General features: G+C 42.3%; 1 protein-coding gene across 1 annotated transcript in view; it reads right to left on the bottom strand.

Annotated features, from left to right (window-relative positions):
* Positions 1–17,829, bottom strand: part of atp10a (ATPase phospholipid transporting 10A) — a 38,216-nt gene extending 20,387 nt beyond the window's left edge. Inside the window, exons 1-10 of the mRNA XM_071487116.1 lie at positions 17,044–17,829; positions 13,145–13,349; positions 11,879–11,964; positions 8,624–8,730; positions 8,414–8,545; positions 8,088–8,218; positions 7,062–7,314; positions 6,737–6,954; positions 6,458–6,652; positions 2,116–2,674 (exon numbers count right to left, since the gene is read on the bottom strand). Of these exons, the coding sequence (XP_071343217.1) occupies positions 2,116–2,674; positions 6,458–6,652; positions 6,737–6,954; positions 7,062–7,314; positions 8,088–8,218; positions 8,414–8,545; positions 8,624–8,730; positions 11,879–11,964; positions 13,145–13,349; positions 17,044–17,468 (2,311 nt within the window). The 5' untranslated portion in view covers positions 17,469–17,829. The remainder of the gene's footprint in view (positions 1–2,115; positions 2,675–6,457; positions 6,653–6,736; positions 6,955–7,061; positions 7,315–8,087; positions 8,219–8,413; positions 8,546–8,623; positions 8,731–11,878; positions 11,965–13,144; positions 13,350–17,043) is intronic.
* Positions 17,830–18,060: the final 231 nt, after the last annotated feature.

Raw genomic sequence — 18,060 nt, 5'->3', positions numbered from 1 at the left:
CTGGTGGAGTGTGTCTCCTTTAGTGAGCAGCACCGCTCTGTGAATTTTAAGTAAGTGACACACTTCTGTGCCAGCTCAGACATTGCTCTACAGAGGGCATAAGAAATGACGACCAATCAGCACTGTAGCTAAATGCAAAGGGACCCCTGGGCCCTCATAATGGAAAAATCAATACAATAAATCATATAGTAGTTCAGAATTCCTCCTGGCCGGCACATCAGCTGGAAAACATGCCAAAAAAAGACAAGACAGCTTCCCTCCACTGATGTCAAAAAAAGCCATGAAATAAATGAATTACCCACAAAACATGATACTGAAGGCAGAGTCAACACAAGCTGCTCATCAGCCCATCAAAATATACAGAGCGCCCCCCCAAAAAAAAAACATATTGCAATTGTGATATTGCAATTTTTATCGGGCCTTGTTGCAAACGAGCATGCTCCCTTTCGTTTGAAGAATATGATGTTTATTTGTATGCCGGGACGTCTCTGTAGCACCACAATGCTTATAGTGCTAACAATGCACAACTATGTTGACACATTTTATCTTTACCCAAAAAATAGCAGCTCCTGCAACTTTTTTGCAGCTCCTGCGATTTAGATATTGCACTATTGGGATTTAAATTATTATTATATTATCACTAAATAAACATATATATGACCAGTTTATGGGGCTTTTACACCCACCACCACATCCTGAAAAGAAATTCACACCTTACTAAATAAATCTTATCAATTGGGGTCTGTGGTCTAATCTGTGTCAGTTTAAAGGTCCTTGATGGAAAAAGTGTTAGAACTACTGGTTTAGTCCACAATGAGTTCAACTGAGGGCTTTCACACCAGCCTATAAAACCCCAAACCAAACAGGCCAACACTTCAGAGTTCATTTAAACAGATTACATGAGGAAGTACCCTTTAACTCCACAGGCCCAGTTAGTAACTCAGACTTTCTGTTTAAAGTGTCGAGCCAAACTCACAATAACCTCGACAGCATCATCAGGGTTATTTTCTCAGACTTTGGAAATAAAAGATTATAAACCTGTCTTCACAGCCTAAGTGGTATATTGACAGGTAATCTGATGTGCAAAATCAGTCACAGAGTAAATGTTTAGTCAGTCTGTTTTAGCCTTTCCTGAAAAATCTCAAAGACAACGGATTAGTTGAAATAATTAGTTAATCAACAATCAATCAAGTTATTTATCAAGCAAAATTGATAAATATGTGTAAGCTTCTCAGTTTTGAGTATTTGTGAGTATTTCTCTGTATTATATGATTTTAACACACATCTCTTTGAGCTGTGGAGTATTACTCAGACCAAATAAGAAACCTGAAAATGTTACCTGTGGCTCTGTGAAATTATGATGATGGATATTTTTCAATGGCTAATAAATTCATCAAAAAATAACATATGAGTAAAATAATCCTCAGCTGCAGCCTGAAGAACTGCGTGTTGTGTGAAGCCTTCAGTCCGTGTTAAGCACTCTGAGACAGATGTCTGGTAACTGTGTACGAAGCATTAGTGAAAAGTGCCTGTGTAGCTCTTTGTGTGCCTGGAATACTAACAACCTGCTACACCTTTGCCATTAGGATGTTAAAGAACTTGTAGAGAACAGAGCAGGGGCAAAAATACACAAGGAAGCCTGGAAGTAGTGTTTTTTTAGGGACCAGTCAACGCAGGCTTTGAGTTTTGTTGCAGTGACTCGCTCTTAAAAAAACAAGTTCTTACATAACATGTTACCTTATACGTTTACATCAGTGGAAAACATGAAGGTTTGGGGCAGAGGGGGTGAAACCTTGAGTGCTCTGTAAAGACAACGACCATCACACAGTGTAATCGCAGCTTTTCACCAAACCCGAATCAGCTACAACAGAAAACAATCCATCACCCAGAGTTAAGTGAAAATGTCCAGTGAGCCCATGTGAAGATTTCATCAAATGATTTGCGGCCGACCTCTGGTTCACAGCCATGATTCATTCTAGTGAAGTCTGCAGACGTGATACAGCATCAGCCACACAGCTTCCACAAACCACATCCTGACACCAGTGTCGTCATTTATCCAGAGTGTACCAACACTAAAGTCACCTTCACACACACAATAAATGAGTGTTTTCCTACCTGTGTTGGGAGGTGTGATGAGGTCCATGATGACGGAGTCTGCACCTTTAGTGTACACTGTGATCTGATCGGTCAGGGGATGTCTGACCACCACAGACATGCGCTTCCTGGTGGAGTCGAAGCCCAGCGTGTGCAGCAGCTCAAAGCTCAGCTTCCCCAGGTGTGGCAGTTCCACAGTCACCTGGTCAGGGAGGCGTCCGACGAGGGAGCATTTGTAGGCCCTGGCAGCGTAGACAAGCGCAGCCTCGTCGGGCGACTCAGCCTCATAGCGCAGCTCGCTCTCCTCCTGGCCCCACGCCTTCCCATCATAGCAGGGTGGGACGGGGCTGAAGGTGTGGTCCAGGCCTCTGCGAGGCTGCTCCTCATCTAGCTTGGTGAGCGTGCTCTCTGCAGAGGGGGACGACAGCAGGCTGGAGCAGCCCTTGTTGGAGGAGCGGTTCGTGATGAGGCTGGAGGAGCTACTGCTGTTGGAGCCCGAGGTCAGTCGGCTGGGGGTGAAGCGTTTGATGAAGTCTTCGATGGTCTTGACTGGGGACTTCAACTCAAACCTCATACGGACCTGGAGGACAAGGAAACCTGAGTCAGACACACCTAAAGCAGCAAGGAGCAGAACTTATACAAACATTATAATGAAGCTTAATGTTCTGCCTTTTATAATTCATGTTACTGAGCAGAAGTCAGTTTTACAAAGTAAAACTCTTTCAGCTGCTGCTCCAGGCAAAGATTTAGGGGCCTGTACACTCCCAACCCAATGATCTGACATTCACAGCCACTTCATGCAGTGATTGGTCAGGTGGAGTATGACATGTCAGCAAAGACAGATTATTACATCAGGCTGTGGGTAAAGATCCTTTCCTTTAATTCTGCTATAAACAAATAAAAGTTAAAAAAATCCAGTGAGCTCCACCTTCCTCCATCAAGGTGCTGCAGTATAGACTTGAAACCTCAGTAAGTCCTGCAGGTTCCAGAGCTTCTTAAATCAAAATGTGCAGGGGATGCTCATTACACATTTCTATGATCTTCATTTCTTATGTTTTAAGTAACAGTGCTTTTGGTAAACACTTTAAAAGCTTAAGAAGTTTGTAAGATACTTTTTATAACCATTATTATTATTATTATTATTATTATTATTATCAGTAGTAGTAGCAATAGTAGTAGTAGTAATAATTTTACAAAGTGCTTCAGATAAAAATAAAACCAGATAAAAGAGAAGGCCAAAGAGCCTGAGCACTGTAGAAGTGAAGACAATAAAATGAATTACAGAGAGTAAAAAGAGCAGAACAGCATCAATAAAAACATAAATGGAACATTAGGCAAAAGGATCTGACAATAGTTGAAGAGAGGTGATAAAATATGTAAGAACAATAATTAGGAACAAACCAATATGAATAAAACTCATATCAAACATTAACAAGGGCTGTTTTAGGAAGAAGTTAATGGGTTAGAGCGTCTGATTTCAGTCAGGAGAGAGGTCTGTTTTAGGCAGAAGATACAGTACAATGTAAAAGTTTAGGCACTAAAAGTAAAGAGAGGATGCTTTTAAAGATCAGGCCGTCTGTGTCTTCTGTCTCTGTGGAGGATTCATCATCCCACTTCTTACTCTTCTTGTCATTGAAGATAATTGTTTACGAGTCTGCAGAATAAATTCAGTACCGCTCAGACCTGATGGTTCTGTGTGATGGATAAGAACCTGAACATCAAGTGCTTTAAAGGTCCCATACAGTCTAAAGGTAGATGTCCATGTGTTTTGTGATTATAAAGCAGGTCTAGGTTCTATATTAATACTGTGAAAGTATCAAAGCCTCAGTCCACAGAGAAATGCACACAGTCTGTATTCAGAAACTGAGCTTTAAAACCAGCCGTCAGGACTTCTGGAACTTTATGATGTCACAACAAAGCAGTCACTGCCCTCAGCCGCGCCCCAAGCCCCATCCTCCTGGACCCACCATCCAACCTTGCAGGATTTGGTTTCTCTGAGTGTTTACCTGAAATCTGCTACATTTTTATTCAATCACTCAGAAAACAGTCAGCCAATCAGACTCAGATCGTCTCTTCTGATCTCACTGACCTGTTGTTGCTAGAGCTCCAGAGAGAAGCCTGAGAGAGGAGATGTAAAACTACACTGAGATGGTTTTTGGTTCTTAAAACCACAAATATATCTTATGGATAACAACACTTCACATAAAACACTAGACAAGTGTAGAATATGGGACCTTTAAACTATTGCAGAGTACTGTATTTGAGAAACCGGGCTCAGCTCTAGTGGCACAGAAGACTTGATGAAAATGCACCTCCTGGCTATAATCCTTTAGCCAATCCCTTATCCCAAGGTGGTCAGTACAACAGTAGAGAGTGACTCACTGAGGTCTCCTGGCAGCAGGAGCCACAGTTCTCACATATAAATCATTCAGGTGCTAGGTGAGCCATGAGGGCATCATAATAAAATGTGAACAATTACACTGAAACAAAGGACAAAAAAGTACAAACAATAAAAAAAAGAAAGAAAAAAAATGAAAGGCCATTGTATTGTAAGTGTTTCTGTGCAGATTTACATTTCCTTCCATCTTATCAGATAACCTCCAAACAGAAACACAGGGTACATAAATAACGTGTCACTTTGTAAAGCGTAATCTCCACAGATTTGTGCCTCTGAGCAGCAGGACAGCGAGCTGGTGAACACAGCGAGCGGTGAGCAGAGGATATCACCTCTGAACAGGACAACCACACCCAGGCTCGCACGAAAACAAAACAAAACACGGATACACAACTGTGACTGGACCGAGCACATCAAAGATACAGGCAGCAGAACAGCGAAAGCTACGTGCAACAGGACACTTTGGGTATTTTGTGCTTTTGTTTTTATAATAAAAGTACAGCAAAATAACATGTAACAATTTGAATTCCTCTTGTGAAATGATGGAAGCTGCTCCCATGTTGTTCAAAAAAAGAAAAACAAAATATTTAGACATAAGAGAGCCTCTCGTGTTTGGGCTCTGGAAGGATATCAGTAGAATTAGTCCCTATTGAGCTGCTACTGATACTGCTTTAAATACCTCCCAGCTTTCTAGATATTAATCTTGCTTACAGCTTCTCTCAGGAGCACACTGACCAGGAGACAGTGGTTCAAAGCTTTTAACAAACCGTGAAAAATAATAATAGGGAATTGAAACATCAGAGATCATCAGAGACATAACTGTGCGTTTATGGGAAATGGTGCAATGAGATAATGCTTTAGTAGGAATCTTCAAAAAGGTGAAGGCAATGCAATCCATGCAAATGTTTTTGAGCTATGACCATCTGTGGCTGAAAAGATGACTGAAACTGTCATGCAGCAAGCATGGCTGGTAGAAGTGATGGTACAACTCTCCTGACAGCCAGAGGTTATAACTAATATTACTGCCTCCAGCAGGCAAGACTAAATTGAAGCCCTTTGTTAATGAAATGTGAGAGTTCTTAATACATCTTAAGGTCTGAAATCAATGCTTCTTAAGACATTTAAAGACAATGTCTCTAGCAGGGCTGACAGTTAATCAAAAAATTATCAAAATCACAATCTAGACAAGTGCAATATCCAAATTGCAGGAGCAAAAGTTGTAAAATGTGTCACAAGAGACCATAATGAAGCGTTGTGGTGCCACAGAGATGTCCCAGCCTACAAATCATATTCTCCAGATGTAAAGGAACAAGCTTGTTTGGTACAAGACCCCAGCAAAAATAACATCACCATTATTTTTATATTATTTTTTCAGGGAAAATGAAATTTGGCACGTCACACCCTATGTCTGCCATCACGTCCTGTCACATCTCTACTGACTGTTACCCAATACACTGCTCCAAAAATACATGAGAGGGACTGATGAGTATATTTTCAGAGAGATTGTGTGACACCAGCCTTTCTACGTGTCATATTCATACAAGAGGACAAAGGGGAAAAAATTGCTCCTGCTAAATCATAATCATTTTCCAGTAAAAGAAATTTGCAGTTGTAAATTTTAACTACCTAAATAAACTCTGTATGGACTGATGTAGAGAGTAGGCTGCATCGTGTTGACTCCAGCTAGAGAACACCCGGTCATTTAAATGCTGTCAGCACGATATTACAAGTCTAGCTGCTTCTCCAGTTATGGAGATGAGTCTATTATAGTAATTAAACACAACGCTTTACCTGCTAGTTAGACACCATCATACACACTCACACACACACACACACACACACACACACACGCACAGTTCCAGTTAGTGATAAAGAGAAACTCTCTGTCAGCCCATCTGAACAAATCAAACATAATCCCTTATTAACTTGAAGCAGGCTGGACAGTAGGACAGTAGAGGAGAGGTCTACCTTGTGCCTGGGCTGGTTGGGGGAGGACACCACCACCGTGTTGCAGATGGTGAGAGCGATGAAGAAATCGATGATGTCAGAGAGGTCGGAGGGCAGCTGGGACATGGGCTGGCTGTGGAAGCGCATGAAGTCCATCTGACTGCTGCATTCGTTGACCTTGTCTAGGAGCTGAGGGTCGGGAGTGATGTCTTTCTCCTGCGGGACAGAGGGGAGGGCTTTATCAGTGGGAGAGCAGACAGCAAAGAGGAGGAGGACGGTGGAACAGTTACGCGGACTGACCATGGGGCTGCTGAAGGCCGTGTGCTTGGACAGGATGCTGGCTCGCTTGGCCTCTGCCCTGCTTCCCGTCCTGCGGTGGGACTTGGTGCTCTGGGAACGCAGCACCACCGGGGCGCTGTGGTGGCTGGTCACACTGTCCCGTCTGGGCAGGGTGCCACCGTGAGATGTACACTCCTCCTCCTCAGAATCCATCTCCTGGTACATAGCAAGTCTTCTAGCTGAACAACACACACACACATATCATTGAGAGTGACTTAAAAAGGTGAGGACTGCTGACTGTTTTGGTAATGGAGAGAGTGTCTGTGTGTTTACTGGCTTGTCTTACCATTGGCATCATGGGAGTACTCCACCCCTGCCACAGTGCAGCGGCGAAACACCATCTTGTTCTCGGTCAGCGTGCCTGTCTTGTCAGAGAAGATGTATTGCATCTGGCCGAGATCCTCAGTGATGTTAAGAGCTCTGCACTGCAGGTGAGTGTCTGTCTCCTCATCGTACAGATCCAGGTCCTGATGGATGAAGTACACTTGGCAGATCTTGACAATCTCAATCGACACAAAGAGGGAGATGGGTATCAGCACCTATGAGAGGAGAGAGAGTTTATTAGAAGGAAAGAGGCAGAGCTGGAAGTTGCTTGTTCCCAGCCTTTATGAGACATTTACAGTACTTATATACTTTAAAGTGTTGATTCCCAACCAGGGGCTCTGGTCCCCCTGGGGGTACTTCTGCATGTTGTTTTGATTGTTAAAAAAAATGTTGGTGTGTTCCCGAGTGGGACATTTCCAGGCAGCACTCCTGGAAAGTAGTTCTACAGAAATGAGTCACAGCTTTTAGGAGGGCAGCTCGGCCTGCTCGCTCCGCCAGCGCCTGGACGCCAACAGAGTCATGTGTTTGTTTAAAGGCTTATCGAGCAGTGTCTGGTGATACTGGTAGGTCTGCAACCTCAAACCGTTTGCACAGCGTAACCAACCTGCTATCTTCACTGACCTCTTGTTTATTAGGAAACCCATCTGCAACATCTGACACAGCACAGGGTGACATTTTAACTGACATTTTTAACATGAAAGCAAAAAGAAAAAAAAAAATCAATAGCTGTCAGGTGGCACTTTTTCTTATTTTGGTCCTGTATCACAAAGATTATTCAGCAGCATGAAACATTTACTTCTTCACTGCTTTTCCAGACTAAAGGTGAAGATAAAGATCTAGAGGTCACACACACCTTAGGGGGCTGAAAGAGCTAATGCCTTGATTTAAAGCAATTCTTGTGCACTGTGGCAATAAACATTTCAAACTTAAGCAACGTTGTGTGTCTTGTTTCTATCTTTATCTGTGCCTTTGTTTCTCTGTTTCATACCTGAAAGACGATGATCATAGTGAGGAAGAGATAAATGGCCGACATGATGGGTGATAAGTCTGTCCCCTCTGGACTGAGAACGTCAAACCCAGGCCTCTTATCTCGGTACTGAAACATCCACAGCCCATGACCTGGAACAGCAACATTACAAGGTCAACTCATAAAAACACTGGAATGAGAAGATATAAAGACAAGCACAGTAAACTTAATCAAAAAAGACTTTTTTTCTTTTTACAATGAATCCAAATGAATGAAGGTTTTAATCTGATATCTGTGCATAGGCTTTCCAACACAAGTGTTAACATAACTCTGAAACAGCTACACACCCACAGCAGCAAACAGGCACATGACCAGCAGGATGATGACACACCAGAACACATCCACATTCATCTGTCTCTCCAGTTTACTGCGCTTGTAGCGCGGGCCGTTGTTGTTCAGCATGGCTTTGGTCTCGTGACCTGCAGAGACACATGCCATGTTAGCAGCAGCTGGTCAGAGGTCAAATACTGACGGCCTGATTATTTCCGGGGGCTAACCTGCGTAAATGACAATTCCCACAGCCTCCTCTGTGTTGCGGATGGTGCAGCCTCGCAGCAGCAGGTTTTCTTTGTAAAGTGCATCTCTTCTGCCACTTCGATGGATTCTGTCAGGGCAGAAAAATGAGTTTAAGTACTGCTTCAAAGTTTTATCAAACAAAGGTGAAATGACCATGGTAATGTCTTGCAAAACACTGATGCTAAAGGAGAAATTGAGTATCTCTCTACAGCACAGCCCCCAAGACAACATCAGTTTATTCTGCTGAGCACCTCAATCGATCACGCTCCGAAGCATCATGGTCTTCCCTCAGCAAGAGCCCTTATCTCAGCACAAAATCTCTCTGATATAGAAGCACTGACCGTGCTGCCGCTCCACAGAAACCCCTTGGGCTTAGACTCAATCAGGCAATTCACTGCTTCATCGCTGACCCTCAGATCTCACCTCACACTCTTCAGTTTAAAGCACGTCAGGCTCATCCACACCATCAGTGTCAGAGAAACACTACATTCAGCTCTCAGCCGGCTCACCACACAAGTTCAAACCCCTCTTAGAAAAAGCTTTTTAACTAAAAGTGAAATGTATGGTGAGCTGTTTTCAATGAGGAGCCAATGTGGTTGTTGTAGGGAAGAGCGGAGCTTTTGATGTCAACTTTAATCCCATTACTAAATCAGCGATTACAACAGTTTTAGTTTAACAACCTTTAGCTGGGAGCAGTGTTTAATCGTCTCTCTTGTAGCTTCTTTCAAAGTCATGTAACTGTCAGCATGTTTACTAACAGGAATGTTCATCCTTTGGCCTCTGACAGCGGGCCGCCTGACACGTCACCACCATTATGGATTGATAGCGGTGTCCCTGAGCTCTGAGCAGCCGTAGTTCACTCACTCGTCCCAGTTCATAGCTCACACTGTTGGGGAATTGATAACACTTTGGGACGCAGAGTGCTTTCTCTCTGAGAAAGGTAGTGAGATTAGAGTCCATGCCAGTGGCCGTAATGTAATAAAACACTGCTGAGACCTGAGACCCCCCCCTTGTATCCCACCCTCCCCCCTCCCCAGCCCTTCCGCTGCTGTACCCTGTGCTCCTCTGTAGCCTGGCAACTGAATACCTGCAGCATCTGGTCTCCTTCTGAGCAAAGCATACATGTCATAATCATGTGAGCCCAGTGGCTCACTGTCATCTCAGAGGATGTTTCTCATCTTCTCTGCCTCACACAAACTTACCCAACACATCTCAGTGTGGAGGCCTGAGGACAAGACCATCTACACAGTTCAGCTGACAGCTGGGCAATGCAGACAAGCTCCATCTCAACGCTAAACATGATGAGGATTATTTCAAAGGAGCAGCTCGATAAACTTCAAGGTTCAGCCAGCAGCTGGTTAGCTTAGCTTAGCTAAGGTTAGCATAAAGCCTTTTGAAAGGGGAAACAGCTAGTCTGGCTCTGTCTGAAGGTAGTAAACATCCACCTACCAGCACCTCTACAGCTCACTGATGAAAACTTTTTATCTTGTTTGTGCAGTTGGTACAAAAACTGAAGAGTAGAAACAACAGATTGAGGTTTTATTGGCGTTAAATACACAACTTTCTCGGCTGGACCAACTTACTTCCTGGAGTCTAGTCGTCAGTGAGATTTCCAGGCAACCAGTGGAGACTTTGAATATTTAAAATAATAATTATAATCAAATAATATAATAATAATATAATATAAAATAATAAACAGCAAATCAATAATGTAGATAAGTAGAGGAAATCTTCTGAAGGCAAAAATTACATCAAAGACTAAGACACTGCTCACATCAGTACATTACTGAAGATCTAACAGTGCTGACTGATGGCGTGTGGCGTGACAGTTTTTAAAGGGCCACTCTGCCAATTTAATGTCAAATCAAAGCAGCTGAGGCTGAGATATCCTCTTCCTGGTTAAGCCCAAAAGACCACGGATACTGCATGTCCCATAATGCAGCTCAATTATCTTTTTTTTTTTTTTTTTTTTTTTGGCCTTTTTAATGCCTTTATTGGATAGGTCAGTGAGAGAGTGACAGGAAAGTCAGGGAGAGAGAGGGGATGGCATGCAGCAAAGGGCCACGGGTCGGATTCGAACCCAGGGCTGCTGCGGGTAGGACTAAGCCTTAATGGTATGCGCTCTACCAGGTGAGCCACCGAGGCGCCCCAGCTCAATTATCTTTTATAATTATGATTGTCCCTCACTGCCAAGAAAATGTCGGTATCTTTCAAGCTCCATGCTGCTCGTCACTAATACCCTGATGACATCTTCACCGTCTTCCTTTGGAACGTCAATCAGGGGACGGCTTTAGCTCTTCAACATCATCTGTTAAGTCTTTCAGTACATCAAGCTTCTGCAGCTGCTGCTTCATGGTCGTTATCGACTCACGTTCATGATGCAAGACTTTAGATATGGAGACTCTTGAATATCGCTTGAGCTAAGCTGCTGCTCGCCACGTTTACTTGGCATTTTGCAGTGACACACGTCAATACACAGCTCTAAATCTTCAGCAGGTTTATCCATGGATAATTCCAGTTTGGTTTTTATTTGACTGATCAAAGATCACACCCTGCTCAGTGGAGTACTGTTCAGCGCTTGACGCCGTCAGCCATCTCCCTCAGGAATCTGAAGCACACATCGCCTTCCTCCTCTCTGATGTCTTTGGGCCCACTGGACCCAGCAATCATGAACATACATCCTGGGAAAATACGTCTTACAACCTTGAGTGTTTCTACCCGTATAAAAAGGAAGTGAGGTGTAACATGGGAAATCAGCCGAGTGAGGGGAATATTGTTGCTGTTAAAGACCCATTCTGGCTCGCTCTGGTTCAGGCCGAGGAACAACTTCGGTCATCAGGTTGCAAAGAGCAGCTGATGGTTGATTTCACTCTGGTTATAAAGGAAGCACATACGTCTTCAAATGTGCATGGTCAAATGGGCAAAGCCCTACAACCACATCCCAAGAAGGCAAATTGTCATCTTGACTTGGAAAAACTGTTTAGATCATAATTATAAGTTAGAAACTCCTGGCTTGTCAACAAACCACAGTTTCATATTATTTCCATTTTAAAGCTCAACGTTGCTCAGAATGTCACTGAATTAATTTACAGTGAAATTAAAGTGAAACCTGAGACCCTGAATGTGAGTTCACGAATCAGAAAACTGAGCACCTTGGGTTGAAAAAAGTTTACAGAGTTACCACCACATGGTGAGCATCCAGCAGCCACACACAGACTAAACAAGGACACACTCACATGTAGCCTCTGAATCTGTTCAGGTCGTTGTTGGGCTTTTCACATTCAATTATGCTGTTGTACTTCAAGGGGTCGAAATCACAATCCTGCAGACAGAAAACAAACAGATGATTTCTCATTTCTGATTCAGGTCATGAATGAAATTTCTGACTAAAAACTGATGGTTCCCGTTCAAAACATAGTGTTTTCAGTGCTTTATTCTGGGAGGTGTCTGTACTATCTAACACCCTTATTGATATGATGGTGTGCATAAAATATTAGAAACATACACACTTCAGTTACCGTAAACTGAAGTAACTGAAGATTACAACTTTCATTAACATGTGATTTATTGCAGAACTGTTGCACAGACTGCAGCAGATAAACTGGCAAGTTGATCACTAATGTGGTTTGGCTGAGTTTGTTTGTCAAATAAATTGTAGCAATGGTAAACAGATCTACCTTGTGTACGTGTGTGTCTCATTTTGTGGATGACCTGAGGTGCAGTTAACCAGAGGTGCTTGTTTTTCATGAGGCACTTACCCTGTAATAAAAGGCATCTTAAAAATGCCGTTTAACATAGTTAAAATATTTTCCCTGACTTGTTCAGAACCTTTTGTGATTTCATGTTTTTCCAAATGCAATTTCCAAATTCCAGGTTTTTCCATGACTCTACAAACCCTGTGTTTTCTTTGAAAAACATCCAAACCATTTGCTTTATACTAATAAACAAATAACAAAATCTTCTAGTTTCTACATAGTGCCAATAGAATTTTTCACATTTTCACTTGATAAATTATTGAATAATTTGCTGATCATCAGAAGTGCAAAGATTATTTTTCTGTTGGTCAACTTATTGATTTAATCAACTAATCATTACACTGTTACTTATAATGAACTACTGTTAGAGGAACAACAAACATTGAGCTTTGGTAAAGAGCAACATCAGGTAACAACACAACTTCAAAATCTACATTCATTCAAAATAAACAGGAATGAATCTCAAACTGATCTTTTAGCATCTTCCTGTAGATAAATTCTCATTTCTGATTGGTTGAAGCTGTGAGCTAAAACTCTGTAATATACAAGCAACAACTTTTTCTAAATTCATAACTTGGCCAGCAAACTTTCAAACTAACCAAAATAAACCAAACTGCAGCACTGACATTAAACCTTTAAAGTTTTAAGAACAGCAAACCTTTGCTTCCAACGAGGCCTCTAACACAGACCCAGTGTGTGTGTGACAGACCAGTTATGGAAACAAGAAGTGACGAGCATCCGTCTCACCAGGTCAAAGAAGCTGCGGACGACCTGCCTCTGCTTCAGGTTGGTCTCTCCGTCCAGTGTGGCGGTCTCGATGTGGCACAGGCGGTCCGGGTCACTGGAGCTCAGCAGCAGAACGTCGGCGGGGAGGATCTCGTTACATCGCAGCCTGATGAAATCTCCCACCCGCACCTCCTTCCAGTACTTCTCCACATAGCGTCTCTCTGCTCTGCCAGAACAATGAGAGGGCAAACGGTTGGTGTGGGCTGCGGGACGAAAAGATGTGGAGCTATTGTTTTCTATAATTGGTGGCCCTATAAACAGAAACTTCAGCTCCACTTCCATATATCAGTTCGGGGCTGCGACTATGTCATGCATGACAGAGGACAGACTGTTTGTTGATGCTACAGCTGCTGTCACCAACTCCCAAATTCCTCTTCGCCTCTCAACCTCTTCCCCAATGGACCCACCACAACACAAAAGATGTAGCTTAGCATGAATACAACACTGCATCTTCAGAGGATTATGTTCATATCTGAGATGTAGGTTTAAATGAATATTATTCCCCAACTGAAGAGGAAGGGTCCCATTCATACGACACAGCACTGTCTTTGTCACAAGGCAAAATCTCAGGGGTTTTCTATTTTTAGTCCGTGTCAAGACACTGATTCTTCTTCCCACTAATGAGTTTGTGTTGTTTTGTTGTTACTCCGCATGATGTTTGCTGCACTCCCAGCTGCTAATTCTGAAAAACACTCATGGACGGATAGTAACTCTGGGAAACTGTGCTACTGGCAGCCAGGGTTCATTTCTGACCAATGTGACATTCCTGGTAGCAAATATGCTAAATAATGCATCAAGCTATAAACAACAGCACAGAAGTGAAGGGAAAAACACTCAGTTAAAGACTCACATCAGAGAATATAAAAACATACTGTTCCCTTAATTTGTTGCTGCGGTACACGTGGTGTCAGTGTGAAATTCTAATGTGGTGAATGGAACAATAACAATGCAGAACAAATAGAGAACAGTAGATATTATAAAATGATTTCCATAACTGTTGATAACATGCCCTCTTTTTCTATTGCTTGAAGCTAGATCATTAACATGAGAGCAAGTAACAGTGTTAAATAAGCGACAGGTTGTAAAGCCAAGTGTGAGACATTCATACAAATGCCTCTATGCTTAGTGATACAGTGACGCTAAATGCTCAGTCAACCAGTTCCTTAAAATAGTTTATTAAATAAATAATTTTAGGCTTGAATAAACTTATCAGGGATGTTGGTTTGCATGCAGTGTAGAGCTGGAAAGATTAGCTGACTGGCTGAAAATTTATCAGTAACTATCTTCATGACTGATTATTTTATTATTCAAGGAAAAATGCCAAATATTCCCCAGCTCCACCGAAGTGATGATATGCTGTAAACTGAATGTCTTTGGGCGTTGGACAAGTGGGTGAATAACAAAAGCAACATGAAAGCATCACGTTGGGCTGTGGACAACTGTAACAGACATTTTCCACTATTTTCTGACATTTCAATTTGCAGCCTAAAATAATTAAGAAGCAGCTAAAATTGAATATATGAGCGTCGAGTTTTCTTATAAGTTATAATCTTTAATCTACAATCTTTCATTTTTCATGTTTCCAGTTTCTCTATTGTGAGGTTGGTTGGACAAAAAAGGCAACTAAAACATCACCTTGGGTTCTGGGATGTTTTGATGACAATTTTCATAGACCAAATGATGAGTCAGAAGAGAGGATATGAACCTCTCCTCTGATCTCTGATTGGCTGAACGTTTTCTGAGTGATCGTATAAAAATATGGTGGATTTCATGTAAACACTCACAGAAACCAAATCCCGCAAGGCCAGACTGTGGGCTGGGGTATGGCTGCTTTGTTGTGACATCACAAAGTTCCAGAAGTCCTGACGGCTGGTTTTAAGGCTCAGTTTCTGAATACAGGCTGTGTGCATTTCTCTGTGGACTGAGGCTTTGGTGCTTTCACAGTATTAATATAGAACCTAGACCTGCTTTATAATCACAAACACAGGGAAATATACCTTTATACAACATGGGATCTTTAAGCCAACAGAGACTTTGAGTCCCTGACCATTCAACTCTCACTACACCTGCAACTGTGTTACCGACCACCTGAGCTTAATAAGGATTTCTTGAATGAATTTTCTATCTTTGCTGCCTCCTTATGCTTTATTATTAACACCTTTTATATAATAGAGACAAAAAACTTAAACTGTTAAAAACGTATTAATGTAAATACGTTGCCTCCCCTGCAGATTAACTTATTTTTTATATGCATGAACCTAATGAGCACATGGTTTGTGTTATCTTTGATTTCACACCTTATTAAATGTACACAACCCACTGCAACCGTAACGTACCAAGAAAGTGTATCTATGAATAATATGTCTGTTGGAAATACCCCCGAGCAATCTTCTTACTGCTAATCTTTGTTTAAAAGGTCACAGCTAATGCTAACACTTTACTGTTAAAATGAGTCCTGAACAGAGGAACCCTGGTCTTTTTCCAGTACAGGGGATTTCTAAGCATTTAATTATTTTATCCTTGTTTATTTTTTTATAGATTCACATTAAAGCTGCTTCAGTTATTCTCTACAACAAATAAAATAAGTAAAACAAGGACAGTCTGTCATGTGAAAATTCATTATTTCTGCAGTCAGGTGGCAGTCAATAGTTTGTCCTTCAACACTGATTAAATATGAAATTTATCCTCCATTCTTTGTGCATGACCACAAATTAACTGGCCCCCAACGTCACGAATTAATTATCCAGTTAAGAAAGAATATATCAGCTCAGAAAGAAAACAGCAGAACACACAGCTGCGGTCAAACTGGGTGCTCAGTGACCTGGAGTCCAGACTGTTTCTGGAGAGCATCAGCGGATGTTGTTAGCACAAAACTATTTACATTCCAGTGAAGTGCACTTATTAGTGCAAATGTGTGATTTCAATAAATCTTTGCAGTTGCTCCAAAATCAACATTTAGGAGAAATCTCCTGCAGTAGATCAGACTTTGTAAATATTAGTATTTTTTGATAAAAATGGAATTTCCTCCCTCATAAATAGAGAGTCCCTCTACTTTACCACGTGAAAAGTGTGGTTTCACCTGCAGCTACAAGTTCTTCAGCTCAGGAAAGTCACACACAGTGTGAGCCACTTTGTATTTAACCTTGAGGAAAATGACATCAAGCTGCCGTGGAGGTTTAGTCAAGTCAGCTGTTGTCAGGTTGAGAAAGGAGATGTTTTTGCACAACATTGCCACAGCAGAAGAAAATTCAATTATGTCCAACCTTGACAGAACAACTCGGGTCAAGACTTAGCTAAAACTGTGCAGCTACTAAACACTGAGCCTTTTGATTACCATGAATTATGCTCTGTACATGGACGACAGTGCCGCTTTTCATTAGCAAAATACACTGCACACACAGAGTCAGGGAAATAGTAGTAGATGAAGCTCAGTGGACAAACAGGTTGTCAGGTTACATGTTGACTCAACATCTGTATTATCAGAAAAAACATTTTTACACCTCTCTAACAGACAAGTGGGCAGGAGACTGGAGGTTTTCTGGACTTTTGGATTACATGTGTGACATATAATTTTATATATATACATATATATATAATTGTTTTGTGTTAGCAGGGTTTAACTCTGATGCCATCTGACTGACAGCTGGGGTCATGCATGAAGGCCAGTTCACATGGTCTGACTGGAAAGCTAAGAAAATGTGTGCTGATTGTGTTTTTTTCAGTCTGGAACAATCTGCCTTCATTAGCGGCATCAGGGGAGGACAGTGTGTACGGAGGACACTGCTGTAAAAGTGAACAAACACACAAGGTTTAAGCAACAGCTGGACACTGCTGACTTCTGGCTTTTAGGCCCAACTTACCTGCTGTAGACCAGACAATCCATGTGATTGATTTCTTTATCCGACCTGTGCCTTCTGTAGTCCTCCCACAGGTCTTTGATGGCAGTGACAGACAAGATGAAAACTACAGGAGCCAGAGCGAGTTCTGGCTGAAAAGCATTGACAACTGGGACAAAATTCAGCAAAGCGATGAAAACAAAGTAAACATTGGCGAACCTATGAAACTGTTCAAAGAGATTCTTTGGCAGGAAAGACAGCACAGTGTATTTGGTCGTCTTAATCTTGTTGTTTGCATAGTGTCGGTTTGGGTTTTCCTCCCCTTTGGCGTAGTCATACAGTATGTTTGCGTGGACAGTCCTGGTTTTGTTCTCCTTGGTCTTCCTCTTTCTCTGCCTTTTGACTTTTGCAGCTTTGGCCATCCCGGCGCCTTCGCCCTCCCGCGCCATACCCAGTCTCTGCCTCAAACTTTCCCACAGTTTAGGTTTTCGTGTCCTCTCATACAAAAGCAAACAAAGTGCTACCTATGTTATCATTCTTTTACCGTGTGGAGTTTGTTTTCGCCAGTCTTTTCGTGCGGTCACACAAAGTGCTCGTTTTCATCCATGTCGACTCCTCTTTTCGCGAGTCAGAGGAAAACTTTTGCTTGTTTGGCTTCTCCTTTTTTCCTACTGCTGGGAAGGATGCTGAGATAGTAGGGAGGCATAACTTGGACTTCCCCCAGCTCGGCGCCTGACTTGCACACCATGTGGATGGGCCTCCGCCGCTGGTCGAGTGTCGCCGCTGTGTGTGTGGAGCAGCGGCTGCGCGCAGCCTGAGCGCAGACAGGATGTTCGTCAGCGGGTCAGAGGTCTCACTCCTCTGGAAATCTGACCGCAGGCCCCTCCTCGATCCAACCTGGGTCTTTTTTTTTTTTTGTGTGTGTCTCCAAGTGCCACGCGGTATTATTGGAGTTTGTGCTGGCCCACAGGAAGGAGCCAAATATCCAAAGTTCAAAGGCTGTTTCATTTTTTTATACATGTAAAACAATATGGTGAAAAA

Source organism: Trachinotus anak, unplaced genomic scaffold, assembly GCF_046630095.1.
Source record: "Trachinotus anak isolate AG129_WGS33_773 ecotype Australia unplaced genomic scaffold, CSIRO_AGI_Tana_v1 ptg000010l, whole genome shotgun sequence".
Taxonomy (NCBI): domain Eukaryota; kingdom Metazoa; phylum Chordata; class Actinopteri; order Carangiformes; family Carangidae; genus Trachinotus; species Trachinotus anak.
The sequence above is the reverse complement of the archived record's forward strand: the minus strand, read 5'-3'. Positions and strand labels throughout refer to the sequence as shown.